The 26,853-nt window shown below is 40.1% G+C and overlaps 1 protein-coding gene across 3 annotated transcripts in view; it reads left to right on the top strand.

Annotated features, from left to right (window-relative positions):
• INPP4B (inositol polyphosphate-4-phosphatase type II B) overlaps nt 1-26,853 on the top strand; it is a 221,803-nt gene that overhangs the window by 19,981 nt on the left and 174,969 nt on the right. For 2 of the 3 annotated variants that reach the window (XM_063415119.1, XM_063415121.1), the window contains exon 2: nt 17,257-17,315. The exons of the other annotated variant lie outside the window; for it this stretch is intronic. Coding sequence is in view for 1 of the 2 variants with exons in the window: in XM_063415121.1 (XP_063271191.1) it covers nt 17,304-17,315 (12 nt within the window). In the remaining variant the exon portion in view is untranslated. The remainder of the gene's footprint in view (nt 1-17,256; nt 17,316-26,853) is intronic. 3 annotated transcript variants of the gene reach the window in all.

Below are 26,853 nucleotides of genomic sequence, written 5' to 3'. Positions count from 1 at the left end.
AAAGAAATCCTGAGCTATCTGTGTCTTCTTTATGAGTTTCGTTAGTTACAAGCTATGGATTTGTATTTTAGTAAATAAAACTTGCATTATTTCTGTTTTTTTATTTGTCCTAGCAGCTCTTTGGTTTGGTGTCCTTATGAGAGCACTGAATTAATCTCTTATGTCTTATTTTGGGACTGGCTTGCCTTTTTCTTTTCCTCTTCAACAGCATGCCTCAGTATTTTCTGTCCTCTGAGGTTATACCATTCTCTAGAGCCTACTCTGGAAATTGCTGTAATACATAAAAAAACCTGCTAAGGTGATTAGCAACTTTAAAAGTTTTACCACATTTCCTTATTAGTTTCCAATTAAGAATTCCATCTAGACTCCCTCTTTTCTCTATTTGGCCCAAGGGCCTTTTGAATAGGCTGTTCAGTGTTGTTTAAAAATTTGTAAATATAAGCGAGTTGTGCATTGTTATAAGTTGGTTCCTATTGTGTCTGAAAACATGAAAATGCCATCAGGCAGACTGAGAGTTACCTGCTGGCTGATCCCAGGCTAAACCCAGAACAATTTTCTCAGTCATTTGCCTAATGCTGCCTTGAATTCCTATCAGTGACTTGGTCTCTCTATCCCAGATGGATTAGTTTAGGTATCACATGTGTTTATATATCCCACTTATCTTTTCTATGATCAATCCTACCTCAGGTTTTCAGTAAGCATTTTCCCTTTAATCCCATCAATTCACACATGCAGCTTCTTTACAGGCTAGCATTCAGCTTTCTTCTACCTGCACAGTGTCTGGGTTGAACTTCCATCTTTTTATCATTTTTATGAAATACAGGTTGCCAAGTTTGTCTTCAAAGTGATCTCAAAGTTGCAGCTGGGTTAAAAAAAGGGTACTTGAATATTAAAGAAAAGGAATAAATAATAAAGAAAAGCTAGTCAAAGACAGACCTGAAGTTTGGTGTGTATTATAAATGTAGCCAATATGTTGGGATATCAAGCTGGATTAAAAATGACAAGTAAGGTTGATAGTAAGCAGGTGGATGTGGTAATCTGAGCTCTACCATTTGCTGAAAAATATTTGAAAACTACTTGTAAATTACTAGTAGGTTTATTATTTTGGCTTTAAAAAATCTAGTGTGCATCAAACCTGCTTTTCTCGTTTTGCTGGACGTGTCAGAGTATTCATTATAGGCAAGTTACTCAGACTTTGTCAGGGTGAAGTGGCTTACACTGTGCCTGGAATTAAACAGCTGCTAGAAAAGGGAGGATGAGCAGACAAGGAGCAGGATTAGGTTAATTCTTGCAGGAGGGCCTTGGAGGAGTCAGTGGATGGCCATGGGGAATGAGTGTTTTGAGCTTTTGGGAGATGTGGTAGAAGCTGTGTTCCCTCTTGTGTTTGTAGCAGTCACTGCATTTCTGTGCTGCTCACGAGAGAAAGGGGGACAGTCGCACGTCAAACATGAGGATGTCTGTCTGGCCCTTCTGCTTTTCTTCTGTTAAATTGGTGGAATTGTGTTCTCTGAAGCGATGGTTAATTCCTAGATGCTATGATATAGATACAGATAATCAACACTGGCATTTTCAATACTTCAAAAAGTATTTTGGGGTTAGGGTCATAGGCTTCTGTGATGTGGTCTGAACTGAGAGAACAGGCTCAGTATTTCCAATTGCCCATTCAAAGCTTTTAAAGGATGGTATTTGCATATATTAAGCTTTCAGGTGAAAATGAGGCTTAATCTGGTGTAATGCTAAAGTAATTGTGTCCATAAACTTTGGATTCTGTACAAAAATACATTTGGTTTTGAATTCATGTAGTGTTTTGATAGTGCTCCTATTTGCATCTTCTCTGTAGAGAAAGTCAAGTGCTGATAAAAACAGACTTTTATGGTTGTGTGCAACTTCTACTTTACTTGCTCTCCCCAGTTTTTTAGCATGATACAGTAGAAAGAAGTCAAATATACCAGCTACTGCTCCATCTCTTTTCCATGATGAATAGAATAAGGAGCTCAGTGGGAAAGAGGAAGATGCTGTGTTTAAGAGTCGCACATGTTATTACAAGCAGTGTTGCTAAGATTGAGAGAGCATGTCAAATGAGTAAGAATATTTGTAGTTACTCAAGTATGTGTGCATAATATTTGTGCTTAACAGTGAAAACATGAAGCCCAAACACCTTCAGAAAGTATGTGCTAAAAAGATTTATTTTTCTTACAGAAGGGAGTAGGTAATTTCATAATTATGCTATAGTGTTCCATCATCACTTTGAACTCTAGGTCTAGCCTCGTGTAAATAGTTTAATCACAAAGGACTTTAGGTGCTACCTGGACAATTTAGAAAACTTTCCTAAAGCTCCAGAACAGAGTTGATGGATTAACTTTTTCTGTTCTATAACATGAGAAACTGTGACTGTCTTTGCTGCTTGTATTCTGCATGTGGGGATATTTTCATTTCACATTCTCTTTTAGGAAGCAGAGCTTGTTTCTCTATCAGTATCTCCTAGTGACAGGGATAGTGGTATCTATTGTTTCTTATTCTAAATTACTTTTGACTTAATTTTACAATTGAAGAGCATGGAAGTACTGATCTGTGGCTGCTGCTTTCACGTTTTGTCATGATTTGCTTTATTGTTGCTTAGGAGAAGTGACAAGGCACCATTTGAGATTCAGAGCTTTCTTACTACTGTAGTACCCTTAAGTTTTGGCAGCTGAGACTGCATTGCTTTGCTGTGAGGAGAGAACAAGTGTCACATCCTCTTCTGTGGCTTGGAATGTTTACTGCCGTAGATTTCTACTGGGATTCTTGGATTTTTGATATCTAGAGGATTATGACTTCTCACTTTTAAAAAGAGAGAATATTCAGAAATCACCTCTGTATTTTTCAGTGAGATCCCTACTCCTGTTTAGAAAAGGAGTCACTGGAATCTGTGTAACCCATGCTGGTGAAGGTCATACCCTATTTTACTTTGGGAGTGGGGGAAGCTGAAAGGAAAGTTAAGTTGCTGAAAGAAATGTTAAGTTGCAATAAACCCCTTTTCCAGGCCTGCTAGCCTATTTTATTTTATTGCTTTGTTATGGAGAGACCAAAAGCTTACAGGCTCGAGGTCACATAAAACGATAAGAGCATAGGGGTGGAATGTAGAGATTGGCATATGCAAAATTCAAACTCTACAGATGAGCTGGACAAAATGGTACAAAACCCCACTGGTAAATCAATATAACCCAGCTATTCAATATCCCAGTGGAAGCTTGAGGTGCTAAAGAACAAGGCTGCAGAGAAATCTGGCTAATGGAGCGTAATTGCAGGTATATTTGTGACTCTGCAGACAGCAGGTATATGGATTTTTTTGGAGGAGTGCAGTGGGGTTGGAGAAGCTGCATGGTGCATGTGCAGGCTCGCTTGGCTCTGAACAGAGCTCTCCCTGGCCTTGGAACAAAGATGTAATAGGATAACAGAGATGTATAACACAAGACCTTTTCCTACAGAGAGGATTTGAAAATTTTGGCCATTTAAAATGCATTTACTGGAAGAGAAGCCTTTGAAAAGATGAGAAAAACCTGCAATCTCCAGAGGAATGGCTCGCTGGCATTGAGAATTTATGCTGTTGCTGAAGAACAACTTGAAATTGAGAAATGTGATAGATTTGCATAATACTTTTTTTTTCCTTTAAAGTGTACATGAAAAGAGATAGAAACCCAAGGATAGCATAGCAGATAAAATGATGTAACTGTACAGAACAACAGACAATTATTAGAATAAGAGTTAAGTGCAGTAAATATTTCTGAGAATAGGAGTCAGGTATGTAACTACTGGTTATGACTGCACCAGCTCTCGGTGCAGATAAGGTTGTGTATTAGCTGGAGTGCAAGAAAAGCTGAAACACTTTAGGCAAATACCAAGAGCTTGGGGTATAAAATGGAATAATTTGAACTGCAGAATGTCAGCCTGGATATCATAGCCATAAGGTAATGGCATGGCAGAATATGAGTATTGAGGGTACAACCAAAACCTAGAAATAGGCATTATTGAGTGGCACTAGAGTACAGGATATTATAATGTTATTGGAGTGTTGATGTAACAACTTAGAGAAAATGCTAGTGAGACAGAATCCATTGGATTGACGTTCAGTGAACAGTGCTAAGGCTTCTGGGGCATTGGCAGATTTCTGCAGTGCTGAATCTGGAAAGAGGAAATGGTAATGGAATAAAGATTAAAATTATTGGGCACATGACAAGAAAAACCATCTTTGTGAATATCAGCTGGAGAACAAGTGCTGCTGATAATGGTAGGTAGGGCCAAGATAGTGTGGTTTAAAGGTATAACCATTTTTTAAATTTGAAAATAAATCATAGGCCCAAAACCAGGTAAGACTGGTTTTGAGTAATGTAGTTTCAACTCAGACTTGCACGTCTTGATTTATATGGGTTTGGTCTCATATGTTTTCCTGAGAGATGGGTTCAGGGAAGGATTTTGAGAACTGAAAGCATTTCCTACAGGGGATGAATTCAGGAATGAAAACAACCCCAAAACTTGGCTTCCTTTATCACTTCCAGTAATGGAAAAAAAGAGAACATACATATAAGATAAAGGTCAATGCTGGCATAATAATGTGGATAATTTGGACATTAAGACAATTACTTTGAAAATTACAGAAGGTTCTTGATGTGAAACCAGTCAGCTTCTGGAACAGCATTTCTCTGGGGATATAGAGATAAAGCTATCTAGCTTCTTTTGGGCTTGGGCTAAATAATACGTTCTGGAAAGTATTGGATTTTGATATTGCATGTTGCAGTAGGTCTGATAACTCAGAGGACTCTTTCTGTTTCGTGTTTTTTAATGTGGTTGGACTAATCCTGTCCCCAGCATGATTTCTAGGTTCAATTTGGTTGAAGTCAGTTTGTCTTTTTTTTTTTTCCTGAGATAGTCCAGGCTTTACAAGGAGTAACTTTTTGTTAACAGTTTCTTGTGAGAATTACGCCCAATTAAGTTGAAATGTCACAGCAACACACAAAAAAGTTGCCCTAAACCTTTCATTTTCCCATCAAGAGAAAGTACTGAATGTGAAGTTTAAAGGACTTCACTCTTTAAATCAGACAGTGCTGGAGCTGACTGGTTTCTGACCCTTGGTAATTTTTTTGTGCTTGAAAGGTAATCATAGGAACAGTCTTTCATTCTCACACATTTCAAAAGCAGCAGCACAGAAAAAAACAAGGTGACAACAATTCCCCTCCTTCACCTGCCACCCCTCTAGACCTCACACCTCTTCCATCCACCTGCAGGAAGAGTTTGAGTGACTGGTCCTGAACTGGTGCTAATGGCAAGGGAGTTGTCTGAGCGTCGCCCTACACAGAGATTCTTAAATGAGCATTAGATTCTTTTGCTACAGCAAAATAAAGGTTGGATCTTCTCATTTTGGTAGAGGACAAACCAGATGATACATCCATGGACTAATTAAATATAGCAAAGTTGGGTCTGAGGAATAAAATGAGCAATAAGCAGCTAAATAAAGAAGTTGAGTGTTCTGTGTTACTGCTGGGAGGTGGGGAAAAATATTTAAACAAAAATTGTTGGGCAGAAGTTAAAACTTTGGTTGTATTTACTATTAATGATCAAAGATAGTGCCAACTTAGTGGCATTTCAAGCAAAATGTCAATCTTCCTTATATTTACTTATTTATTTTAAATTTTTGGTTTAAAAATTTACTTAGAAAAATTATTTTATAAATGCTGGCAAAGGAAGGAGACAGGTAAGTTTGAGAAACTGCACAGTGCCAAGTTTCTCTGGCTGTATCTTCCAGCTAACATTCTCCTAATTGCCCAACTGCCTTAAGGAAATCAAGAAATCAGTGTTTGAATAATTAATGAGATTTTTTTCTGTCACCTTTGGAAGGTGCTAATATGCCACAGTGAATTGAGGAGAGGGTGGGTAACCACAACAGCCTGCAGTGGATAAAATGTGTGGAATGCTTTTATAAAATGCTGTTTGTGGGCATGTGTGTGTGCTTGCAGTCTGAAAATTTAAAGACGTTCTCAGAAGAATGCAAAAGCTACTTCCCAGGAGAATTTAAGTCTCAAACTTTTTTGTCTAAACTCCTGCATAAGTTGCTGTTCTGCCTTGAAGTGAGATGGATAAAATTTTTTAGGCTAACATCTGAAAATTCAAGAACAGGAGGGAAGAAATGTCCTGAAGCCAAAGATGTTTTATTTGGGATCAGAGTTTTAAGGCTGTTTTACGTCAGTGGCAGAATGTGTGCTCCTCTCCCTGCTGCAGAAGATCTGTTGGTCCCCAGAGCCACCCAGCTCAGCTGGGAGAGTCTTAAAAACCAACTCCCTTCTGACCTGGCCCCTGAAGTTTTAGTGTGCTGCCTTTTTACCTCTCTTTTTTCCCTTTTAGGCCTACTAGCAGCTCCTTCCACAATATTTCTTATATGTTCTCTCCAACAACTTTAAAGACGCCTCCCAGGCCGTGCTCAGTTGCTATTTGTTAGATATCTCTGTCCCTCATCTTTAAAATGTGTTGCTCTATTCAGTCCTTTCCTTTCTGTCCTCAAACTTTCTTTCTTTTTGTGGTGTCCTATTCCAATTGACTCTCTGGTGGCTCTTTCCACAGAGCCTGCAGTCTTGCAGCTGACTTTCAGGAGGGTGTCCTGGAACTGCATTTCTTTAGAAAATGAAATGCTTTCTTTAGAAGAAGAAATGCTTTCTTCTTTCTAGAAGCACTTTCACTTCATAAGTTAGGTAATATTCCTGATTATTCAATATGAAAGAAAGTATTCATTCTGAAAGGTTTAGATCTTAAGAGACTCACACCTTTTAATGTATGCAAATGTAGTTAAGATCAAAATAACTGCACGTCTGCAGTGGTAGGATGACATTGTAATGGAACGATGCAGTGAGGAGGAGGAGATAGTTCACGATGGTATTATTCAAATTTATTTTTGTGCTGAATTAATTGTGCTGTTATATAGTCACTGTCTGTATGAGTATGTTCTTCAATATCTTGCTCTGTGTCATTAGTAACATTGATAATTGCTGCAGTGCAGGGATGGAGTTTAGTCCAGCCCCTCTTTTACTCGGAGGGCATCCTGCTCACACTGTGCTTGCTGTGTGAAGCACCTCTCCATGGGCTGGGAGCTCTTCCTGCTCCATTTGTCCCTATGCAAACACATCAGAGACTTTGTGATTCCCAGCCTGGTGGGAGAAGCCTGCTCCAAACCCTGCCCAGGCTGTCGGTGCTGTGCTGGGATGACAGGAAAGCAGAGAGCACGAGTGTGACCAAGGAACAGCCTGTTTGTAACCACCCCTGCAGAGCTTTGCAAGCTGAAACTCCCAGGGATATCCTGCTTTTCAGCCTCTTTGCAGTCAGATCTTTTGGTACCTTGGGCTTTTGGTCCCTTTCGAAGCTCTGATTCTCTGCTCCAGGCTGGTTTCCCCGTTAATTCTTGCCCAGAGGGTCCTTTAGAAGCTGAGAATCCTTCAAAGCATGTAGGTCTGATTAAAATGTAGGTGATAATCCCTCAGCTGGATGGTGAGCAGCTATTCCAGGCTGGGCAATCAGATGCAATTTTCCTATGGATGAAAAAGAGGCTGTTGCCAACCATTCACATCCTGAGGCAAGCTCAGTTTCTGTGTCGAGGGACTTGGCTTGTACTACTGTGCACCTTCAGTTTTCATCACAGAAATGTTCAGCCCTGGACTGCCTCTAGTAAAAATCATAGTTATGTTTCATGTTTAATACAAAGCCACTCTTTTAATTCAGACATACCTGTTTTGTAATAATTGCATCATACCTCTGCAGTCATGGCCTTTGTAGCCAGAGAAGTCTGTACCTGAGGAACAGGAGTATCTTATGAAACCAGCTCTTGAATTTTGTTTATATTGTATAACTCTGATATATTAAGTTTTTGGTGTGAGTTTTCTTTCTTTGCATGGGGGTTTTATCTGAAAAACGCGTACTTTTATCAGATTTTTTTGTAGCTGATTTTAACTTCTTAGACTATGGGGTTTTTAAAAAAAAATTATAAAAACTTTTTTGTCATCTGCCCGTGACCCTTCCAGTGGAAGAGTGCAGGATGCAATACAGAGTAGATCACTGTATGCAGAAATCCAGCTAAGTGTTTGGCTCTGTTGCTTAATTAATAGTTTACCCAATAAGACATAACTTATTTTTCAGGATTATTTGTATTCTCTCACTGTTTCTACCTAGTGAAGAGCTGCATATTGGTAAAAACTGGTGGTGTAGTAATAGATATGCATGAATAGGAAACTTAGGTTGACTTGAGTGAAATGTTGCACTTGAAATTGCCTGTGTGCGTGGAAAGGTGTGAGCAGGTTTTGACTCCCAGCCCATGGTGTGTGTGTTGCTTCCAGCTTGTGTTAGCAGGGAGTTCTGCAGGCACAAAACCAGCAGGCACATGGGTCACTCTGGAATGGGCCATGGAGGAGAGCTTCAGTGAGTGCCTGGGCAGTTTGCACTGGGGAAGGGGAAGGAGAAGGGGTTTGCTGTGGCTCCCTCAGCGCTGGGGAAGGGGAAGGAGAAGGGGTTTGCTGTGGCTCCATCAGTACTGGAGAAGGAGAAGGGGTTTGCTGTGGCTCCATCAGCACTGGGGAAGGGGAAGGAGAAGGGGTTTGCTGTGGCTCCATCAGCACTGGTGGAGGGGAAGGAGAAGGGGTTTGCAGTGGGGAAGGAGGGGAAGGAGAAGGGGTTTGCAGTGGGGAAGGAGGGGAAGGAGAAGGGGTTTGCAGTGGGGAAGGAGGGGAAGGAGAAGGGGTTTGCAGTGGGGAAGGAGGGGAAGGAGAAGGGGTTTGCAGTGGGGAAGGAGGGGAAGGAGAAGGGGTTTGCAGTGGGGAAGGAGGGGAAGGAGAAGGGGTTTGCAGTGGGGAAGGAGGGGAAGGAGAAGGGGTTTGCAGTGGGGAAGGAGGGGAAGGAGAAGGGGTTTGCAGTGGGGAAGGAGGGGAAGGAGAAGGGGTTTGCAGTGGGGAAGGAGGGGAAGGAGAAGGGGTTTGCAGTGGGGAAGGAGGGGAAGGAGAAGGGGTTTGCAGTGGGGAAGGAGGGGAAGGAGAAGGGGTTTGCTGTGGGGAAGGAGGGGAAGGAGAAGGGGTTTGCTGTGGGGAAGGAGGGGAAGGAGAAGGGGTTTGCTGTGGGGAAGGAGGGGAAGGAGAAGGGGTTTGCTGTGGGGAAGGAGGGGGAAGGAGGGGAAGGAGAAGGGGTTTGCAGTGGGGAAGGAGAGCTCCCTTTCCCAGGAGCCTGCTCCGTGTCTGCTCAGCCCAGGGGAAGCCGTGCTCCCAACACTCACTGGTGTCACGGTGTGGTAGCTGCGAATTCCTGCTCAATCCCTGCCTCGTGTGGTGCACTAAAACCACACGGGACAACTCCCACACCAGATAAGTTACTTCCTTCTCCCAGGGCAGGTTTTCAGTATCGTTTAGTGGGTGTGTCAGGCCATTCCTGTTGGCACTAAGTGCTTATTTGTATGATCCCTTTTAGAGGAAAGAAAAGGCAAGATTCTTTTTCCTCCTCTTTCCCAGAAAGATCACGTCTGAACGTGATCTGGGAATGAATGCTGGGAAACTTCATGAATCATTTAGGATTTGCTTGACTGGGGAATCTGTCAGCTGAAGGGAAGACGGAGCTGTTCTGCATGGTTGCTATTTTTTTCAGCTGAAGGGAATACCTTCAAGGCAAGCCAGCATTTAATTTTTCATTATCTGCTCCAAATAGAATACCTCACCTCTAAGTGCCTTTTTTTTTTTCCTCAGGAGATACCTTGCTTTTAAGGTCTTGTTTGGCTTAAGCCTTTTAAAAAGGGACTTGCAAACAGCAGTGGATGAGGGTGCTGGTTGGTTTGTGGTGCACATTGCTAGGTAGGTCGTGCATCCCTTGGAAAAAGACTGGTTCTGGTTAGGGATTGCCAGGTCAGCTGGAGCTCCTGTCATGGCATTGTCAGGTAAAGGTGAACTGAAAACTTACAGAGGATAAAGTGGTTACGGTGTGGTGTGTGTGATTCAGCATAAAACGCAGCTGAACCACAGGTACTATTGTGAAAATGGATAATTATTTAATGTTTGTCACCTTTCTTCTATGCAAACAAACAAACAAAATATTCGGATTTGTTTTCAATGCTCAGTAAAGGGTGTCCTAGGAAATGACATGAATTATTAACTTGCTGGATATTGCAGGCTTGTAGTTTTTTGATTCTAACTGTTTTTGAAAGATAAAACACAGGGTGATAAATTGTTGGAAGAAACATTTGAACTAGTTAAGGATGATAATCTGTTCAAATAGATTGCTGTAGCACTTTCAGCCTACCAAAGTGGAAACTACAAACATTATTTGATCAGCCCTAGCTTTGACCTTGCTGGAAGGGAATAAGACAGCCAAGAGACAAAGTGGAGCTCGAAAGCAGCAGAAATTTTCCCTGGGTGTAATCAGTTAGCTTGACTGCATGCAGCCAGCTGATAAACATCTTGAACTTCATATAGAAAGGCATGAACAACTTTGTAATGCCAATAAATATCTTCTGTAGATAGCCTGGTACTTAGTATATAGGTCTTGCCTGTCTTTCTTCAGTGAGGAAAAAAGAAAAAGCCAAACTTAAAGAGAAGATTCTTTTGTAAGATAAATTTTTCTACTGCTTTCTGGTTTTTTCCCTTTATATTAAGGTTGCCTTTGCAGATCTCTGAAACTTTCTTTGCAATGCAGCCCCTGATGTCAGCCAATAGTTTTATTCCCTGCTGATCAGCTGCTAATGATTTTCAAGGTAAAACTTAGATTTTTGAAATTTTTACTTAGATATATCCATATATCTGTCTATTCAAAACTCCTGCTGTGTATTAATTCTTTTTGCTGACTCTGCCTTGTACTTTTATTTCCTCAGTCCAAGGCAGCAAACCTTGTGTTTTGTTTCAATGTGCAGGGATCAGGGACAGAATGGAGAGTTTTAATGGGGGAGCATAATTTGTTATTTATATTTTATGACCTACTAAAGAGACAGTATGAGAAATTAGCAGTATTTCTTTGCTTAAAACGAATATCAGTTTTGAAGACAAAATTACGGAGTAATTTTGCAGGATTCCTTTTGAAGGCTGTTTCCTGTGCTGTGTGTTGCAAAGATTAAAGAAGTTCTTAATGCAAAATGATGTGAACTAAAAATATTGCACCTTTTCAAAGGGAGAGAATGGGAGTTTAGCATGTGCTTGGTAGAGTCTCTGAGGGTTCAAAGATGTGAGTTGTGGTGTTCTTCTTTTTGAAACAGCTAAACTACTGAAATTGGGCAGTCAATTTTATTGACTTTGCTTCAGAGGTTTTGGAGATTGCAGCATTAAAAAGCCTGTATTTTAACACTTTACCAAAATATCTAGCATTATATGCAGTACTAACGAAAGCTGCAAGGTATTATGCAGTGATTTGATGTTGATCTGGGCTTATGATCTGTAAGAAAACTTGGAACCCAAGCGACTGTGCTGAAAATGTTGTTTCAGGGAAGTGCACACAGCCATGAAGGTGCTCACTCCCTTTTGTACTTGCAGTAGTGACCTTCTGCTTTGGACAGGTACTGTGTGCTGGCTGTCCAAAAATAAAATAATTTGCTTTAGTAGCTGCTCTGCAGGGTGAAATGGTTGCAAATTTTTCAATGGCTGCCTGTTATTCATGCTGGCCTTTAAGTGCTGAAGTAAATTTTGTGCAGGTTTTAGGTGATAAAACTTGCTTGTAATTTAAAAATATGCTCAAATGTGCTACAGGGTTTTTTGATTTCTGATATTTATGTAGGGTAAGAGGTGAGTTTGCATCTCTTCAAGTGATCTAAAAGGTTTTGGGGTTTTTTTGTCATAGTGCTAATCAGTGATGTGCAACTTCAAGGCCGGTGCTTACAGTTACTGCATGTTGCAGCTCTTTTTCTGCATCACGTATATAAAATCTGATTTTACCTTGTCCATGGAAAGTGATCATGAGAACTTCAAATGCAGGGAGACAGGGGACATCCAGCAGAGAACTTGGTAAATTTTGTGGTCCGTGAGGTGTCAAAATAATCATCAGTTCTAAAATTATTGCTTCCAAGAATAGCAATAATTTGCTATTATTGCTAATAATAATAGCAATATTATTGCTCCCTCTTTCTCTCCTGGCCACTCACAAAACTGACTGGTCCAGTTCTTTATAAATTGTGGTTGTGGTGATTGTGTGGGGGAGAATGTTGAGGAGCACTTTAGACTCAGCATGCCTCTGTCTCTTGAACCACTGGTGTTAAATCACTGAAGATAATCTCTCTTCTATCTGAGTCTGTGCTAGGAAAGAAATCATCTAGGACAAACATTTAAAGGCACTGTATGACTAAGTAGTTTCCCTGACTGACAGTTTTAGTCTGCAATGGAGACAGAAGAGGATTATTGAGCTAGAAAGTTCTTCTGGTCCTTCAAGGGGACCCAATCCTGCAGCTGAAGGCAGACAGGTCCTTTGGAGTTGTATACCTTTAATTTTATTGTGATTGCTGGTTGTGACAGCCTTTGGATGGTCACTGAGTCTCTAAGTTAAACCTGAGTTTGGATCCCAGGATCTCTTGCATGTTTTAGGTCTGAGTTCTATCCAGACACTGGCAGATTAATTTAGCTGCTCTGGCAAACTCCCAGGGTGGTTTTTCCTGCTTTGGAGCTGCTGGCCCTGCTGCATTTCAGGCCCTGGCTGATCAGTACCCAAATTTGCTGTCTCAGGGTTTTCCTGCAGCCTCCTGCTCTTGCTGCCCCCCAGGATTTACACACCACGGCTCACAGATGTGATAAAAGGAATTCCAGGCTGCTGCTGCTTCACTGATAGATGAGTGCAAGATCTGTCCCATCTCCCCTGGAAGGGAAAATAACAAAATCAATAAGCACATCCCCTCCTGGAACTCCTTCATTCCTTTTAATAGCCCTTCCAGAAGCCTGGTGTGTTCTGTTTACCTGGAGTTGTTTTTCCTTTGTTAGAAAGCAAATAATTTATTAATAGCAGTTTACAACTCGTCTCATCTCCTGACGTTCTGTGTTTTGCAGTTCTGTGTGGAGTACAGATGTCTGAGCATTAAGTAATTACTGAATTTAAGCATAATTAGTTTAGCCAGTAACCTTTATTTGCTTTGATAATTTAAGTTTTATTCAATTATTGACAGTTTTCAAAGCTTTTCCACCTGGGACCAGACTCATAGGTTCTGATTTTCTTTATGCTACCCAAAGAGATCGAAACAATCAAGAATCACTGTAAATAGATGAAGAAGCTATTTAGGTTAGATTTATGAGGTGTTCATAAAAAGGACTGGAAGGGATTGGTTCACAAACCAATAAGGAGGTTGGTTGCTGTTGGATTTCTAGAACATTCTTCTCTAAATCAAGAAAGTGCCAATGAGCTGTGTGAATGCTGAGCAAGAGAGCTGAGAGGGAACCAGCCAAAGCAAAACAGTGCTGGAGACCACAGAAACTGTTCAGCTTGCCAAAATTTGTTGTTTTTCTTGAAAAGCAAATAGGCCTGCTGCAAAGACTGTGTTCTCTGTTGATTGTATAAGGGTTATACCAAGAATTCTTTTTTTGAGAATGGCCTTTACCGAAGTGTTGGATATTAAAAGCATGGAATATAAAGGAAGCTCTCTAGAACTACTTGTCTGGCCTTGTTTTCTCATCCTTGCAGCAGTATGAAGTGGTGCTGTGTTAACTGCATTTTGGACAAATATATTGTGTCCAAATATCCAGTGGTCAAAGTTCCTATAGAGCTAATGTTAAAATAATTTCCAATAAACAGAGGAGAGGTTTTGAGAAAGAAACAAAGATGTCTTATATGTGCCAAGTGTAATTTTTTCATTAAGTTCAGTAAATGTAATTCCAAGAAATAAACGTTTTGTTGTAGTTTTTGTTGGTGTGTGTTTGTTTGAGTTTGGAGGGCAGCAAGGGGAGAGAAACACACAATTCATTTCCTGAAACAGAAGGAAATGTTCCAAATGAACTGAAAAATGTTGGAGTAGTGGATTTCTATAGTTAATGCTTGATATTTTGTTAGAGCTGCTGTTCCTGTGAAGGAGATTGAAATAGAAGAAAATCTCCCCTCTTCCCCCTGCTCCATAAATGCATATTTGAGCTTTCTAGTTATTTATAATTCTATAGCCAAAATATATTTTTAGTGGTATTAATTAACTCTGGAAATGCTGCACAAAATTACAGTTTCTGCATGAGATTCTAGAGCTACTGAAAAGAAAGTAAATTTTTTCTTTCTCAGGAAATGTGAGGGGTTACCTAAGTGACCTTGGGTTTTTTCCCCTATTATTTACACTGCTCACATTTTATGAAAAGAAAATGTGTTTGGAGTCCATCCAGTAGAATGGAAACCACAAGAAACAATGGCATCTTTGAGTTTTTTGTTTTAAGGTTTCAGTTGACCTTCACATCTGCTGTCTGGATTTTGCTCAGCTTCAACAGATGCAGCAGCACCCTCCTTGTCCCCCTCCATCCCTTCCTCCTCTTCATCCTCTTCCCTGGCAGCTCCATGAGATTCAAAGGTCTGGCATTGCTGGCCAGGTGCCCATCAGGTGTTTTGATACGGAAAATTGAAGATTTTTGCAGAGTGGTGGGGAATAAAAAAGAATAGGTAAAAATGACTTGCACTGAGAACTCCTCCTGGTTGCTGTGCATGCTTTGTGCAGTTATTAGATTGGTTTCACTAATCATATACCCCTCACTTTTCTGTTTTCTTCATTGCTCATGCTTGACTGGCATTAAATACCTTTCTAAAGAATGAAACTTAAAACAAGTTTGCTCAAGTTTCCTTTGTCATATACCTGAGAAAGAGTACAAAGTCCTTAACGAGATTTTTTTTCCTGTAAACAAAGACTGTTTTTTTTTCCTCTGCAAATCTCCTGTCACTGATTGCCACGTTTTAAAAATTAGATATCCAGTTCCTCAGAATTTACCATCTCATCTCTAAAGACTGTGTTCTTTTATCAGTATAGATTTTCCATTACTCACTTTGCACCTCCTTTGCAGGTTTTTTCAGGCTTTTATGACCATATTTTGAATGTCTTTCAATTTCCAGTAAGCTTGAATAAATGTCTATTCCCTCAGTAGCTGTTAGAAAATAGCTCATGTTTAGTGGTAAAATCAGTCTTAACACAATAATTTCAGCAACAGCAAATGTTTTATCTTCACTTGTCCCAGCTGATCTTTGTGATTGTATTTACTTTTATTCTATTAGAAAAAAACCCAAACAAGCTCAAACCCAGCACAAACTCAGTTATAAGGGGCTGAGCAAGTTCTGTGCCACATTTTCAGAGTATTTTATACATGCCCTAAAACCACCATGTGCCTTTTCTAATGATAATTAATGATAATTAACTTCCTGTGGAGTGTGCAGCAAACCTCGTGGACAAGAGGCTTTGGGAAGTGTTCACTTCTGTCTGCCCTGAGGTTCCTCCCCACCTTTACTTACCCTGTGTCCTCATCCTTGGCACCCCATCAAGCCCTGCTTGGTTGATATCTGATGCTTTGAGGATGTTTTTGAATTTTCCACTATTTATGATTATGTTGAGCCCTATCACTGCAAGTGCTGTTAAAAATCTTGTGTTCACTGCAGAGATAACAAATATTTCCATAGCCTGGTATCATGGGCTATCTGTGCTGTGCTCAGTGGTAGATTCAAGGTGTTTAAGGAGCTGTGCATGACATTCCTATTTCCAAATAAATCCTTCTGGCTCCCAGCAATCACATTATGAGCCCTTGAGAAGGAGGGTCCTTGTCGTGGTTAGCCTGACTGATCTTTGGACTTGCTTGTTTTTCACATGTACAAGGCGATGACTTTGACAATCCTATAACTGAAATATAGAAAAATATCTTTTATGTGAAAAAGCTGCAGTGGGAATGTGACTCCTTGCTCCTGATGTCCACAGGGTTCTGGGGATGGAATTTAGCCTTAGCAGCATCCCGTACTTGTACTCTAAAGCTACAACTTGGGTCTGATAACTTTAAATTTTCTGTTGCTGGATGTGCAACAATTTATATTGCATTATTTTCTATGTTGTCCTTGCACTAGTAGGTCTGAAAAGATGCAGGAACTTTAATTGCTTTTCTAAGTAAATTTCTTTTCTAAGTAAACTCCCCAGGTTATTATATTATTATTATATATTATTATTATTATATTATGAGTTATTATATAACTGAACACAGTTAAAGTCCCAGTGCATGTAAGTGTAAACCTCCCACTTCCTCATGGGGAGAAAGGTCCTCCTCTTTCCAAATATTGCCTATTAAAACATCTTAATTGAAATTAAAAAAGAGACTGTTATTTATTTATTTAGTGCAACAAGACATCCTTCTCCTCAGTATAAAGATTTTAGTGGTGCATTTTTAGGGAAATGCAGGAGTTCCTCAGAGGCAGCTGTGGAATAACATGACCCTAAGGCACAGCTGCTCTTCCAGCTCCCAGCAATTCCAGGCTGGCTGCAGGCACAGGCTCTCATGTGCCCCCTCAAAAATGCAGAAGAATACGTCTAGGGTAAAAATATTTCTTCTTCTTTTAAGAAATGATCTCCAAAGAGGTCACATTTGTGAGAATTATATCTGTGTATGTCTATAGTAGGTTTATGTATCTATATGTGTCTACTCATACACCTAGAAGTATGTTTTTAAAAAGAAAAATAATGCAATATTAAACATCTGTTTATGGAAGGAATAATTTTTGAAAGTTTTTTGACCCACTCACTGAGAAGATGTGAAATATTCCCCATCCTCAGAAGTTTGTTTACATGCTTGCATGTGTCTATAGACAAAAAGATGTTATTCCACTGGTTAAGCACTTTTTTTAAAGTGTAGAAAAACAGTAATAGTGAAGTGGCTGTAAATATCTAGGCCTCATTTTACTCCTTTTTTATGTTCTGAAAATTGTAAGTTCAGAATAGCATGTTCTAATGTAAGTGTAATAGTGATTTTTTTCAGTTTTAACATGGATTAATTTTGATCTCCTGAAATGATGTGAGCAAAAAGTGCTCCATGCTAAAGTGCCTGTTTCTGCTCCCATGTGAGGAAAAGGGGAAAAAAGCTGAGAAAATAGTGATGAGTGTGTGCTGTAGTCACCAATTCGAGTGGAAGAAACCTTCTGGCAAGTTATTTGACATCTAACACAGGCAGCCACTGAGTTAAACTGTCTTGTTTTGGTTGATAATGATTTTCTTTTCTGACCTTTATAACTAACTCACCTTTTTGAGAAGCATTGAATGTGTGAAGAGAGCAGGTTGTTTTTATTAATCTCTTCCCTCTTTGCATGCAGAACCGAGGGAGAGATGGTGCTGACTGAGAGGAAGTCTGCTTTTTCTAATGAAAAATAAGGTAATTCATTTTCCTGCTGCTTTTCTGGATGTGCTAGTCTAATGTGAGAACCTGAGTAATCCTTTTTAATGATAGCTATATTGCCACTGTGCTTTTAGGGACAAAAATATAAATCACTATTATTAGAAGAGTGGAAATGAAAAAAAAATCCATTGTTTGCTGTCTGTAACGCTGGCTATTCTTCATGATCTCAACATCCTTTAGCTGAATCACAAAGTCTATGCCCAGGGTCTGCTCATGACATACATGGGTCTAAATCCAGAATTACTCCACCAAATCCACTGGAATAATGAAAATGAAATCTCACAGCTGAGTGAGGCATTGTGCCAATGTTCAGGATGCAATTTCAGACCCTGACTATGATTTCTAAATCTGATTTTGTGACTAAATCTGTCATAAAGAATGTTTTCTCTTCCTCTATTTTAAAGGGCAGTTAGATTCCTAATTTCAAGGGCCTGTTCCAGCAGCTCTGACCCTGCCATGCCATGGAAAGCCTTGCACGAGCTGCTGAGTGCCCCCATCTCTCTGGCTTTATCAGGAGCTGAGGCCACTCATCCTCTGCAGTGAACGAGCTCTAAGTGTGGAATTGCCCTTTTTCCTACCCTTTCTGTCTGATACTGTGGCCGTGCTTCCATAGCTGCCTGAAAATAGCCCTGGACTGTAAAGAATCGGGGATAGTGAGCAGCTTGAGATGCTCACCTGTTAATAGTAAGCACTTTATAATTGGTATTTTCATTCTGTATGGACCAGTAGTCAGATGGAAGTGATGGCACTGCTGGGCAGACTCTGTATTTTGTTGGAAAGATTTTTCAGTGTGATGTAGTGGCTTATCTCAATGTAGTGATGAATGTGCACATATGGTTCATTTTTAAAGCAGTGTTTACTTTCAAAGCAGCGCTCAGGAGCCTGGGAGAGTTCTGGATGTTTGCAAACAGAAGGAGACAGGAGGACAGAGGGGTTCTGTGGCTTGAGTTTCATCCTGCTGCACTCCCCTGGGTGTTAAATGGTCTGCCAGGTTAAATGGAGGTGAGGTCACCCCTTGGTCACACCTTCCTGCATTAACATTCTGCTGTGTGACTTGCAGAAATTTTTAAGATATTTAAATTTTCAAATTTTACATTTGAAACCATTCTTTTCTACTCCACCTTCCTCCAAGCACCTTATTTTCCTGGAGCCTTGGCGTTTTGTGAAAAGGTTTAAGGAAGTGTTTTGATCAGCTTTGCAACTGTGAAGAAAGGAGTGGGTGAGTTTTGTGGAAATCAGCTGCTGGGTCCACTGAGGCTTTTGAAATTCGGAGCTGCTTTTTGGGAAGCTTTGAGAGTGAGACACAAATTAATGTTGCTGAAATGATTTAGGCTTGCAGGAAATAAATGGGATTTCCCCTTGAAATGCTGCAGTTTGATAAAATGAGTTAAATGGGTGGTTTTCACTCTACATTCAGGTCAGCGCTAGAAAACTGTGTCTTATTCTGGTTTCTTTGTTTAAACGAATTTTCAAAATTTGCAGAAGTTATGGAAGGAGCCAGGAGATCTGACAAATTTTAGCTTATAAAAAGACTAGTGACATGATTAATGTCAGTGTTTTCAAAAGGTGATTTTATCAGGTACTTCCTTTAATTAGGGAGCTCACAGGAAGAGAGAAACTTGGAAAAGGAAGCCAGACAAACAAATCTGACCACAGGATGGTTGGGCAGTGAAGCCCAAGTGTGGTTAGAAATAGGAAGTGCTTGGTTTGAAAATGTCACAAGGTACCAGACTCAGCACAGAGACCACTGAGTGATTAAAGGGCATTGTCTTACCATGGATCAAACTAAATGAGGCAGCACTTCCTAGTCAGGAATATCCCAGGAATTTGTAAAACACTCACTTTCAGAGGCCTCATCTGCTGGGTGCTTAAAGGATGGCGTCTTTGACAAAGACAAATCTCTCCTGAGTCTCATATCCATGTTTCAAAAGATGTAATTTATAGGCATACTAAGTCAAACCAAAGCCATTTGTGTGCTGTGAGGACAGAAGGGAGAGAAACCTGTATTTTTTTTTCTTATATCATCCTAGAAATGAACAAGTTTCCCATCTAAAGCAGACTGTTGACATATGAAATCATAGTTTAAATTTTGACAGCTAATTTGTCAGTATAAAAACAAAAAATAGTCTTAATGATGAAATATATTAAGCATCTTAATAAGCATAGTTGTGAGTTTTCTGCTCTTTGCTTAAATTAGCAAAGGTTTCAGTAGGCTGCTAATGCAGTGTGTGAAAGATATGTCCCAAACAGCATTAATGAAGACATACTCCTATTTTTGTTGTTGGAATCTTGGCTTATGGCTTGACATGGAAGAAAAGCAACTTTGATGTTTTGGAAGCTCCTCTGAATGCTGAACGATTAACTCTGGGAGTCACTGCCGTGAAGCAGAGACTGATTTGCAGCTATTTGTTAACTGCTCTCAGAGGCATGTGCATGTCTTATATACAGATATTTATAGTTTAATGGCAGACTCTCATTTTAGTTCAGATGTTCATAAATTATATTACTTGTATAAGAAGGATCTTCTCTATGAAATTGCAAAGAATGCCTCCCGACTTATCTGTGCTGTAAATCTTAAGTAGTGTGGTAATACATTTTCAGTGTAGGGAGAAAATGTGGTTCATTCTTCCACTTTTTCATATTTAGATGCAGGACAATAAACCATAGCCATCTTAAGGACATTTATTTTCAGCCTGAACTGTTATTTGCCTTATATGAGTGAATTTGGAGTCATTGCTAGTAATGTAAAGAAAGAAGCTACCTAACCTCTCTATGGTTCATTTTCCCATATTCTTATATTCCCAAATAGTAGTGTTGATACTTAAGCAGATTTGTAAATTACTTTGCAATCTAGCCATAAAAAAATACACTAAAAAGTACAATTATGTGTTTGCATCTCAGTAATAGCTCCAGAGAGCCCATTATGTTCTATTGAGTAAACATGTTGACATTGCTGCTTGTTTTCGAACCCGCATTTAGGAATTTATTTAAAAATGGATTATTGATCAATGGTCTGTAGTGGATTCTCCAGGAGAATCAATCATTAGTGTCCATTGTGTAAATCTTGCATGGCCTGTGGTTCAATGATCCTGTGGAGGTGACGACTCCAGTGGGTCAGGTCAGTTTATCCATGCACCAGCTCAATAAACTCCTTCTACTTTTGTGTAGGAAAAGTTGCCTTTTAAGATTTTTGTCATGTATTGATTGTTCAAAATTATCATGTAGAAAGAAAAAAGTTTCATTTCCAGGTGACAATATTGAAAATTAAAATAAAAGCTACTATGAGTGTTGAAAGTATCTTGCATTAGAAGTCATATTTCACACAAAATTCTAAACATATCCTTTTTTTCCCCTGTAATGTAAACAACACTGTGATAGCAAACTTGTAAATCCCTATTTCCTGACCCTCTAAAACCAAGGGATTTATACTGGCCAGAGCCAATCCATGGAATTAACTGCACAAATGTAAATTAGAGTGCTGTAATACACCTAATGCCAGAGAGAATTACATAGAAGGTGGTGAATATTTTGAGGCTCCTCTTATAATGAATTAAATTTTGTTAAACTAAGTGCGTTGTGCTTGAGATTTTGTAGACAAGTTTAAAGAGCAAATCTGAATGGCTATGCTGTCAACAAAAACAAGCTATGCTGTAACGTATGTGGAAGCTTAACATAAATTATGTTATTACAGCATTTATCACAAGTGTAATGTGTCATTAACAGTTGGCAAAAAGAGCCTGAAAGTAAGATTTCAGATTGACTCATAAATCAATAACCAGAGAACCACATGCAAGGTAGAAATAATAGAATAATTACATACTCCTGAATTTTGGATGTGAATTATATTGTAATGCAGCTGTGAAAATGCTATTTGGGTTTTCATGGCATAGTTGTGTGTGAATTCTGCCATAAAAATGTGTGAATGTGTCATGGAATCTTATCTGCATCAGGCAGGCATACACAATGTATTTTCACCATTTCATAGCTCTAGAGTTCTAGTTTTTTTCTCTCCAATTTGATATTTTTTTAAAATATTCTTACAGAATGAGAATGCTTTATATATATTGAAGCTGCAGAGTATTTTCTGATCTGTTAGAATATGAAGCTTCTGTGTGTGTGTGGTTTAGCATTCTGTAAGTCAGTGATCTCTCCAGGGCATCTTGAAATAAAAGTGTCTCTTCTGGCTAAGGATGTACTTATTATAAACCATTTTTCAGCAGTGATTTTAATTTTCTAGAGCATGCTCTGTGTCAGTTTAAAGACTGAGCAGCTGAATAAATGCTGCTGCACAGTGTAGCACATCTTCAGGATTGAATGTCACTGCTCAGTGTGGTTTTTCTCTGGCTATAAACTACACGTATGGTATCAGTTATGAGCATGTTCTGCAAGCTGAGGAGCAGGTAAGAGAATTTATGTCCATAAATTTCAGTGAAATGTGTTGTTGCTGTGTTGGTAAGGTTTTGATTTGCAGCAGGAAGGATCCACCTTGGGCAGGACCAGAGCCTGGCCAGGGCTACACCCAAGGGGGAGAAGAATGATCACAAAAAACGGCTTGTGACCACTCACAAGATCTTACATTTTTATAAGTTTTGGTCCATTTGCATATTGGGGTTTAGTTGTCCAATTACAGCTCCAGGTTCATCCTGAAGGTCTCATCCTTCTTATTCCCCCCTTCTACCATTGTTTATGCTTTTTGGGCCTGAAAGTTGTTTTTTGTGTTCAGCAGGAAAAGGATTTGTTTTGTCCACCTACTTTGTGAAGAGAGCTTAGTAACACTTAATGTGAGGCTGAGAACTGCATCCCTGGGCAGCAGAGAATCTGAAAAACAGGAAAGCTAAAAAACTGAAGGCATCAACTGAATAAACTCTTCTTAATAAGAGCTAAGAAGCTTCTCTTGTTCATGTGACTCACCGGGGGAAAAGGAGCCACAGTCAGAGGGTGAGCTGGTGTTGGAAGCAACAGGCATTCTCAGCTTCTTCCATTGATTTTATTCCTTTGAGGGATTAATGCTGGGCATCGATGAGAAAATATAACTTTAAACTGAGTACTCTTCAGTACTGAGCTGCATCCAGACCTGCCTCAATACCTGTTTGTCCAAACTGAGCTTTCATCTCGCCTTTCAGAGACCTCTTCCTGTGCATTTAGCCATGAATTCAATTTCAGTGGGAATCAAGCAGCTGCTTAATCTTTTCTGTCAAATTCTTTGTCCCACTGGCTTTTGATGGCTGAAGCAAACATCACTTCTCTTCCTGCTGTTCATATATTTTTTAGCATTGCTTTCAACAGGGATGTTTCTAAGTATTTGTGTTCTGGCTATCTTTGTGTTTTAGATTCTTTTTAAGATTGACAATTCTTTCCCACTCTGTATCACCTGGAACTTTGGACTGGGATAATCTAATTTTGCATTTTCATTTACTGAAATATCCTTCTCCTGTACTTGGTAAAGAAGACATTTGGTTATACCCATAATTTTCCTCAGTTTTTATCTTTTTTTGACCATCACTCTTTCCTTTGCATCAGATTGTTGTGTCCTTCCTTTTCACTGTGAAGATTTTTCCCAGTCTCCAGTGCCCTTCTTGTTCTCACCTGAAGTTTTCTTTAAAATTCTGATTATGATCTGTGTCCACCACACGAATGTGTTCATAGATGCAACTCAAACCAGCAAGCAAGTACCAAAACAAAACACTTAACAAAAAATGCAGCCTCATTTTCTCCAAAGTCCTGTTTTTACAAATTATCTTTGCTATAATGCCTGCTGGGAACCCACAATGATTGTTTTTATTTAACATTCATTGGCTCTCATGTAGTTTGATGTAGGTTTGTGTGTCTGTGGTGTGTAAATTCTCCAACTTTCTTATTTATCTTCTATGTTCTGTATCTGTCAGAGGTTAATATCACAGGGTCCTGTGATCCCTGACCTGCATTCATAAACCCTCGGGTGATAAATATAAACTTTCAATCTGAGCAAATCCCTAAATTTCTAAGTGTTATCTAATAGAATTAGCTCAGTTTAATTTTTTAAAAATTGTTGTGTTCTCTGCTATCCCTGCAGCAACTGGTTTATTACAATTGTGAAATAGATAGAATTGTATGTGTTACAATTACATAATTGATGGTAATCTCATTTGCACTAGTTAATTGTGTAGATAACTGTATTTAACAGAAGTTCATTGAGCATCCCCGTGTGGTTCTGTCTTAGTTCAGTGGCTCTCAGTGGATTTGGGCTGCTCTGTGGTGTTTCTGAGTGTGGGGTCTGGCAGATGTTTTTGTGGAACAGCTCCTCAATAATTGTCCTGGGAGTGAGTGTGCATTCCCTATTTGAGATAAATTTACCAGATTAGGATGGGGTTGGCTTCCATACTGTGCTGCTTTGGGGGATTTGGGTGGCAGCTCTTGAAATTGAAGCTGTGGCTTTTGGAGAGGACTCTAACAGCTCTTGGCTTGGGTTGGAGCAGACCTGGAGCTACATTGGAGACAACAAAATCAAGTCCATAACTGAGTCTATAACTGAGTCCATCAAGTCTATAACTGAGTAGATGGCAAGTGAAATACTTGGTATTTATCTCATTAAATATTTAAACTTTTAACTCATGAAAGAAACGCAGGGCTGGAGGAGTGCTGATAATACCAGTGCATAAACATGCTGCATTGAGAGATGACTGCTGGGGCAGTCCATGAATCTGCACTGAAGGGAATCGTGGAAACTCTGTTTGTGTTTTGAAGTTGTATTTTGACTGTAGCTGGAAGAGCTTCTCTGCCTCTGAACCAGTTTCACTTCACATCCATGTCAGTCAAGGACTTCTTAGGAAAATGATCAAACCAAGCACAGAACTGGCCCTTTTGATACATTAATCTGAACTGGGATATTACTCTGAGAGAATGTGCTGTGAAAGAGTTAGAGATTAGTCTTGGCAGTAATATACTTAGATGTCTTTCTTGCTGAAGGATTAGTAATCAAAGAAAGAACCCCCCACTTTCTATTTAAAAAACAATCAGAGAAAATAAACCACCTCAAAAAACTTATGGCTTGCATCAGATTTCTTCTGTTTGAGGCAGTGAACCAATTTGTGAGGATACTGTTGCTGAACTCTTCCTTCACTGACAGTGATCTGGTGCCTGAAATGAGGTATTATTCATGTTTCATTGTTCTGTTGTATGGAGAGTGTAGCCTGGCTGCTGTCTGTGCATGCTGGGCTTTTCTATTGCATCAGTTTATCTCACTTTGGGCTCTAACCTCGGTCTAAGTTGATGTAAATTTTGTTTAGAAGGGAAGCTGTCAGTAGATGGCAGCAGCCATCTCCTCACATAATAGTTCTGGGTTACCAGCCAAAAGAACATCTTACGTTAACGTTAACTAATCCCAAGGAAAAACACTCTACTGAAGTCATTCAGTGCGGGCAAAACTCACTTTTATTCTTGGCCTAAAGCAGGATTTTGAAGCCAGGGGCTGCTGATTAACCTCAGTTTAGACTTTGATGAGCGAGGAAGGGAAGCCAAAGGAGTCTGTGCACAGCTGGAAACATCTGGCAGTGCAAAGTGCCTGATGGCAGCCAGCCCAAGGGACCATCCCAGATCCTGGGGCTGCTTTCCCCAGCACACACTCACCGGTGCAGGCTGTGTTCAGCACAGGGGCAGAGGGCTGTGCATGCACACACCTGTGGCAGGGTGGAATAAATCCCCCTGTAGCCCTGCCAATGTTCCAGGGCTAGCTCAGACCTTAGAGGGCTTTGGAGGAACATTTCATGGACAAGACAAAGGATCCAAAAGAGGCTCTGACCCCCAGCTGCAGTTCAAGGTGTTGATTCCACGTGGTGACTGGAGGGGAAAGAGGACAAGTGTGGAAGGAGAGGGTCTTATCCAGGCTTCTGCCAGGGAGGGATAACTGGGACATAGCCAGCAGGGTCAGAAAGGGAAGGAAGGGTTAAACTGCATGGTTACAGGCTCTAGGGGTCCCTGAGGGGTGAGAAACCACTCCCCAGGGAAATGCAACATCAGGGTGCTGCTCTTGGAGCTGCAGTAGTGACCCCAGCCGGCTCTGGTGCTTTCACTGCAGCGGCTCCCAGGCTGAGAGCAGGCTGATCTCAGGGGGTCCAGTCTGCCATACCCTCTGCCCCTGCAGGAAATGAGGGATCAAGGGTTGCTCTGTTCTGTCCGTATCCCTTCCTGAGAGGGCTTGACACAGGATGTGTTTTGTGGCTGCTGGAAGGTGCCTCAGGGAGGGGCTGTTCACTCCTCTCAAGGGCCCGGCTGTAGCAGATGCCGGGGGCTGGGGGCTGTAGGGGATGGAGGGGAACCTCGGAGTCACCTTGGCACCAGCACAGGGATATCAGGAATGTCATGGATATCGTGGAACAGAGACCAGCAGTGAGGAGCAGCCACGCCTCAGCTATCTGGTTATGCCAAGAAGAAAAAAAACCTGGGTTTTTTACCCATCTCTCACTGGGGCATGAAATCTTCATTTTTCCCCAAAGAAGTTGAATACCCCTGATTTATAAGGAAGGCTGTAGTGCTGTGCTACCCTCACATTTGGGATGTCAGGAGCTATTGATTGTTAAGGGCAGAACGGTGCCCTCTCGTTCAGTATCTGCACTGAGCACTATTTACTATTCCTGTTCCTTTCCTGACCAGCCCTGAGAACTGAGCTGAGTTCCCCACAGTGCCACCAGAACTCATTTACTGAGTGGTGAGAGCCAATTTTATAAAGGTGGTTGTGCTTTGACAAATGTGTACAATTGCACTTTTCAGCACTGAATTTCATTTAATATTTGTTCACTTGGTGGGGATACTGAGAGCCTTTAGTTCTGCCTTCAGTTATCCCCTTACCATACACATTACTGTATCTGGGCATCTATTAATAGAAGATATTTGCCTTTTATCCATTTGCAGTGTAATTTTTCCAAGCAATTGGCCAAGGACCTTGTAAACATTTTTTAAAAAAAGTTAATTACCACTACACCAGTGCTTCTGATTATTCTGCCATGTTTGTGACATGTGATTTCTATAAAACCTGTTAACTCTTTACCTTCCTATTATTTTATTCTTAAAATTTTCTCTTATTTTACTCTGTATTATAGTTTCCACCCATTAGTCTGCCATAGTGGAGTTCCTCATTAGAAAGATTTGAAATTTGCTATTATGTGCCTGCTTGTAGAAGATTAGTAATACTAGCCAGAGGCAAGGATTGACCAGGATATTAACCAGACTTCAGCTTTTTAGGGTAAGTTAAATATTTTTTTGACACTGAATTTGTTATTTAGATTAATCAAAGCCTGGCATACTTGGAGCATCTTTCTAGCTATCTAATAGAAGTTCAGAAAAAGTGAAAGATGGGAAAACCCATCTGTAGCTGAAATCCTACATGTTCTATTTTCCTTTGTAGCAAGGAGCAGACAATGGCAGATTTTATACATTGAAACAATTGCTTGGTTTGGGAGATTATGGTTATGTGGTCTTGTGGGTTATTTTGTTTTTTCTATTTTTTTTTAGCCCTTTTTTATTTGATATTGACATCTTA

Source organism: Prinia subflava, chromosome 18, assembly GCF_021018805.1.
Source record: "Prinia subflava isolate CZ2003 ecotype Zambia chromosome 18, Cam_Psub_1.2, whole genome shotgun sequence".
Lineage (NCBI taxonomy): Eukaryota > Metazoa > Chordata > Aves > Passeriformes > Cisticolidae > Prinia > Prinia subflava.
The sequence above is the reverse complement of the archived record's forward strand: the minus strand, read 5'-3'. Positions and strand labels throughout refer to the sequence as shown.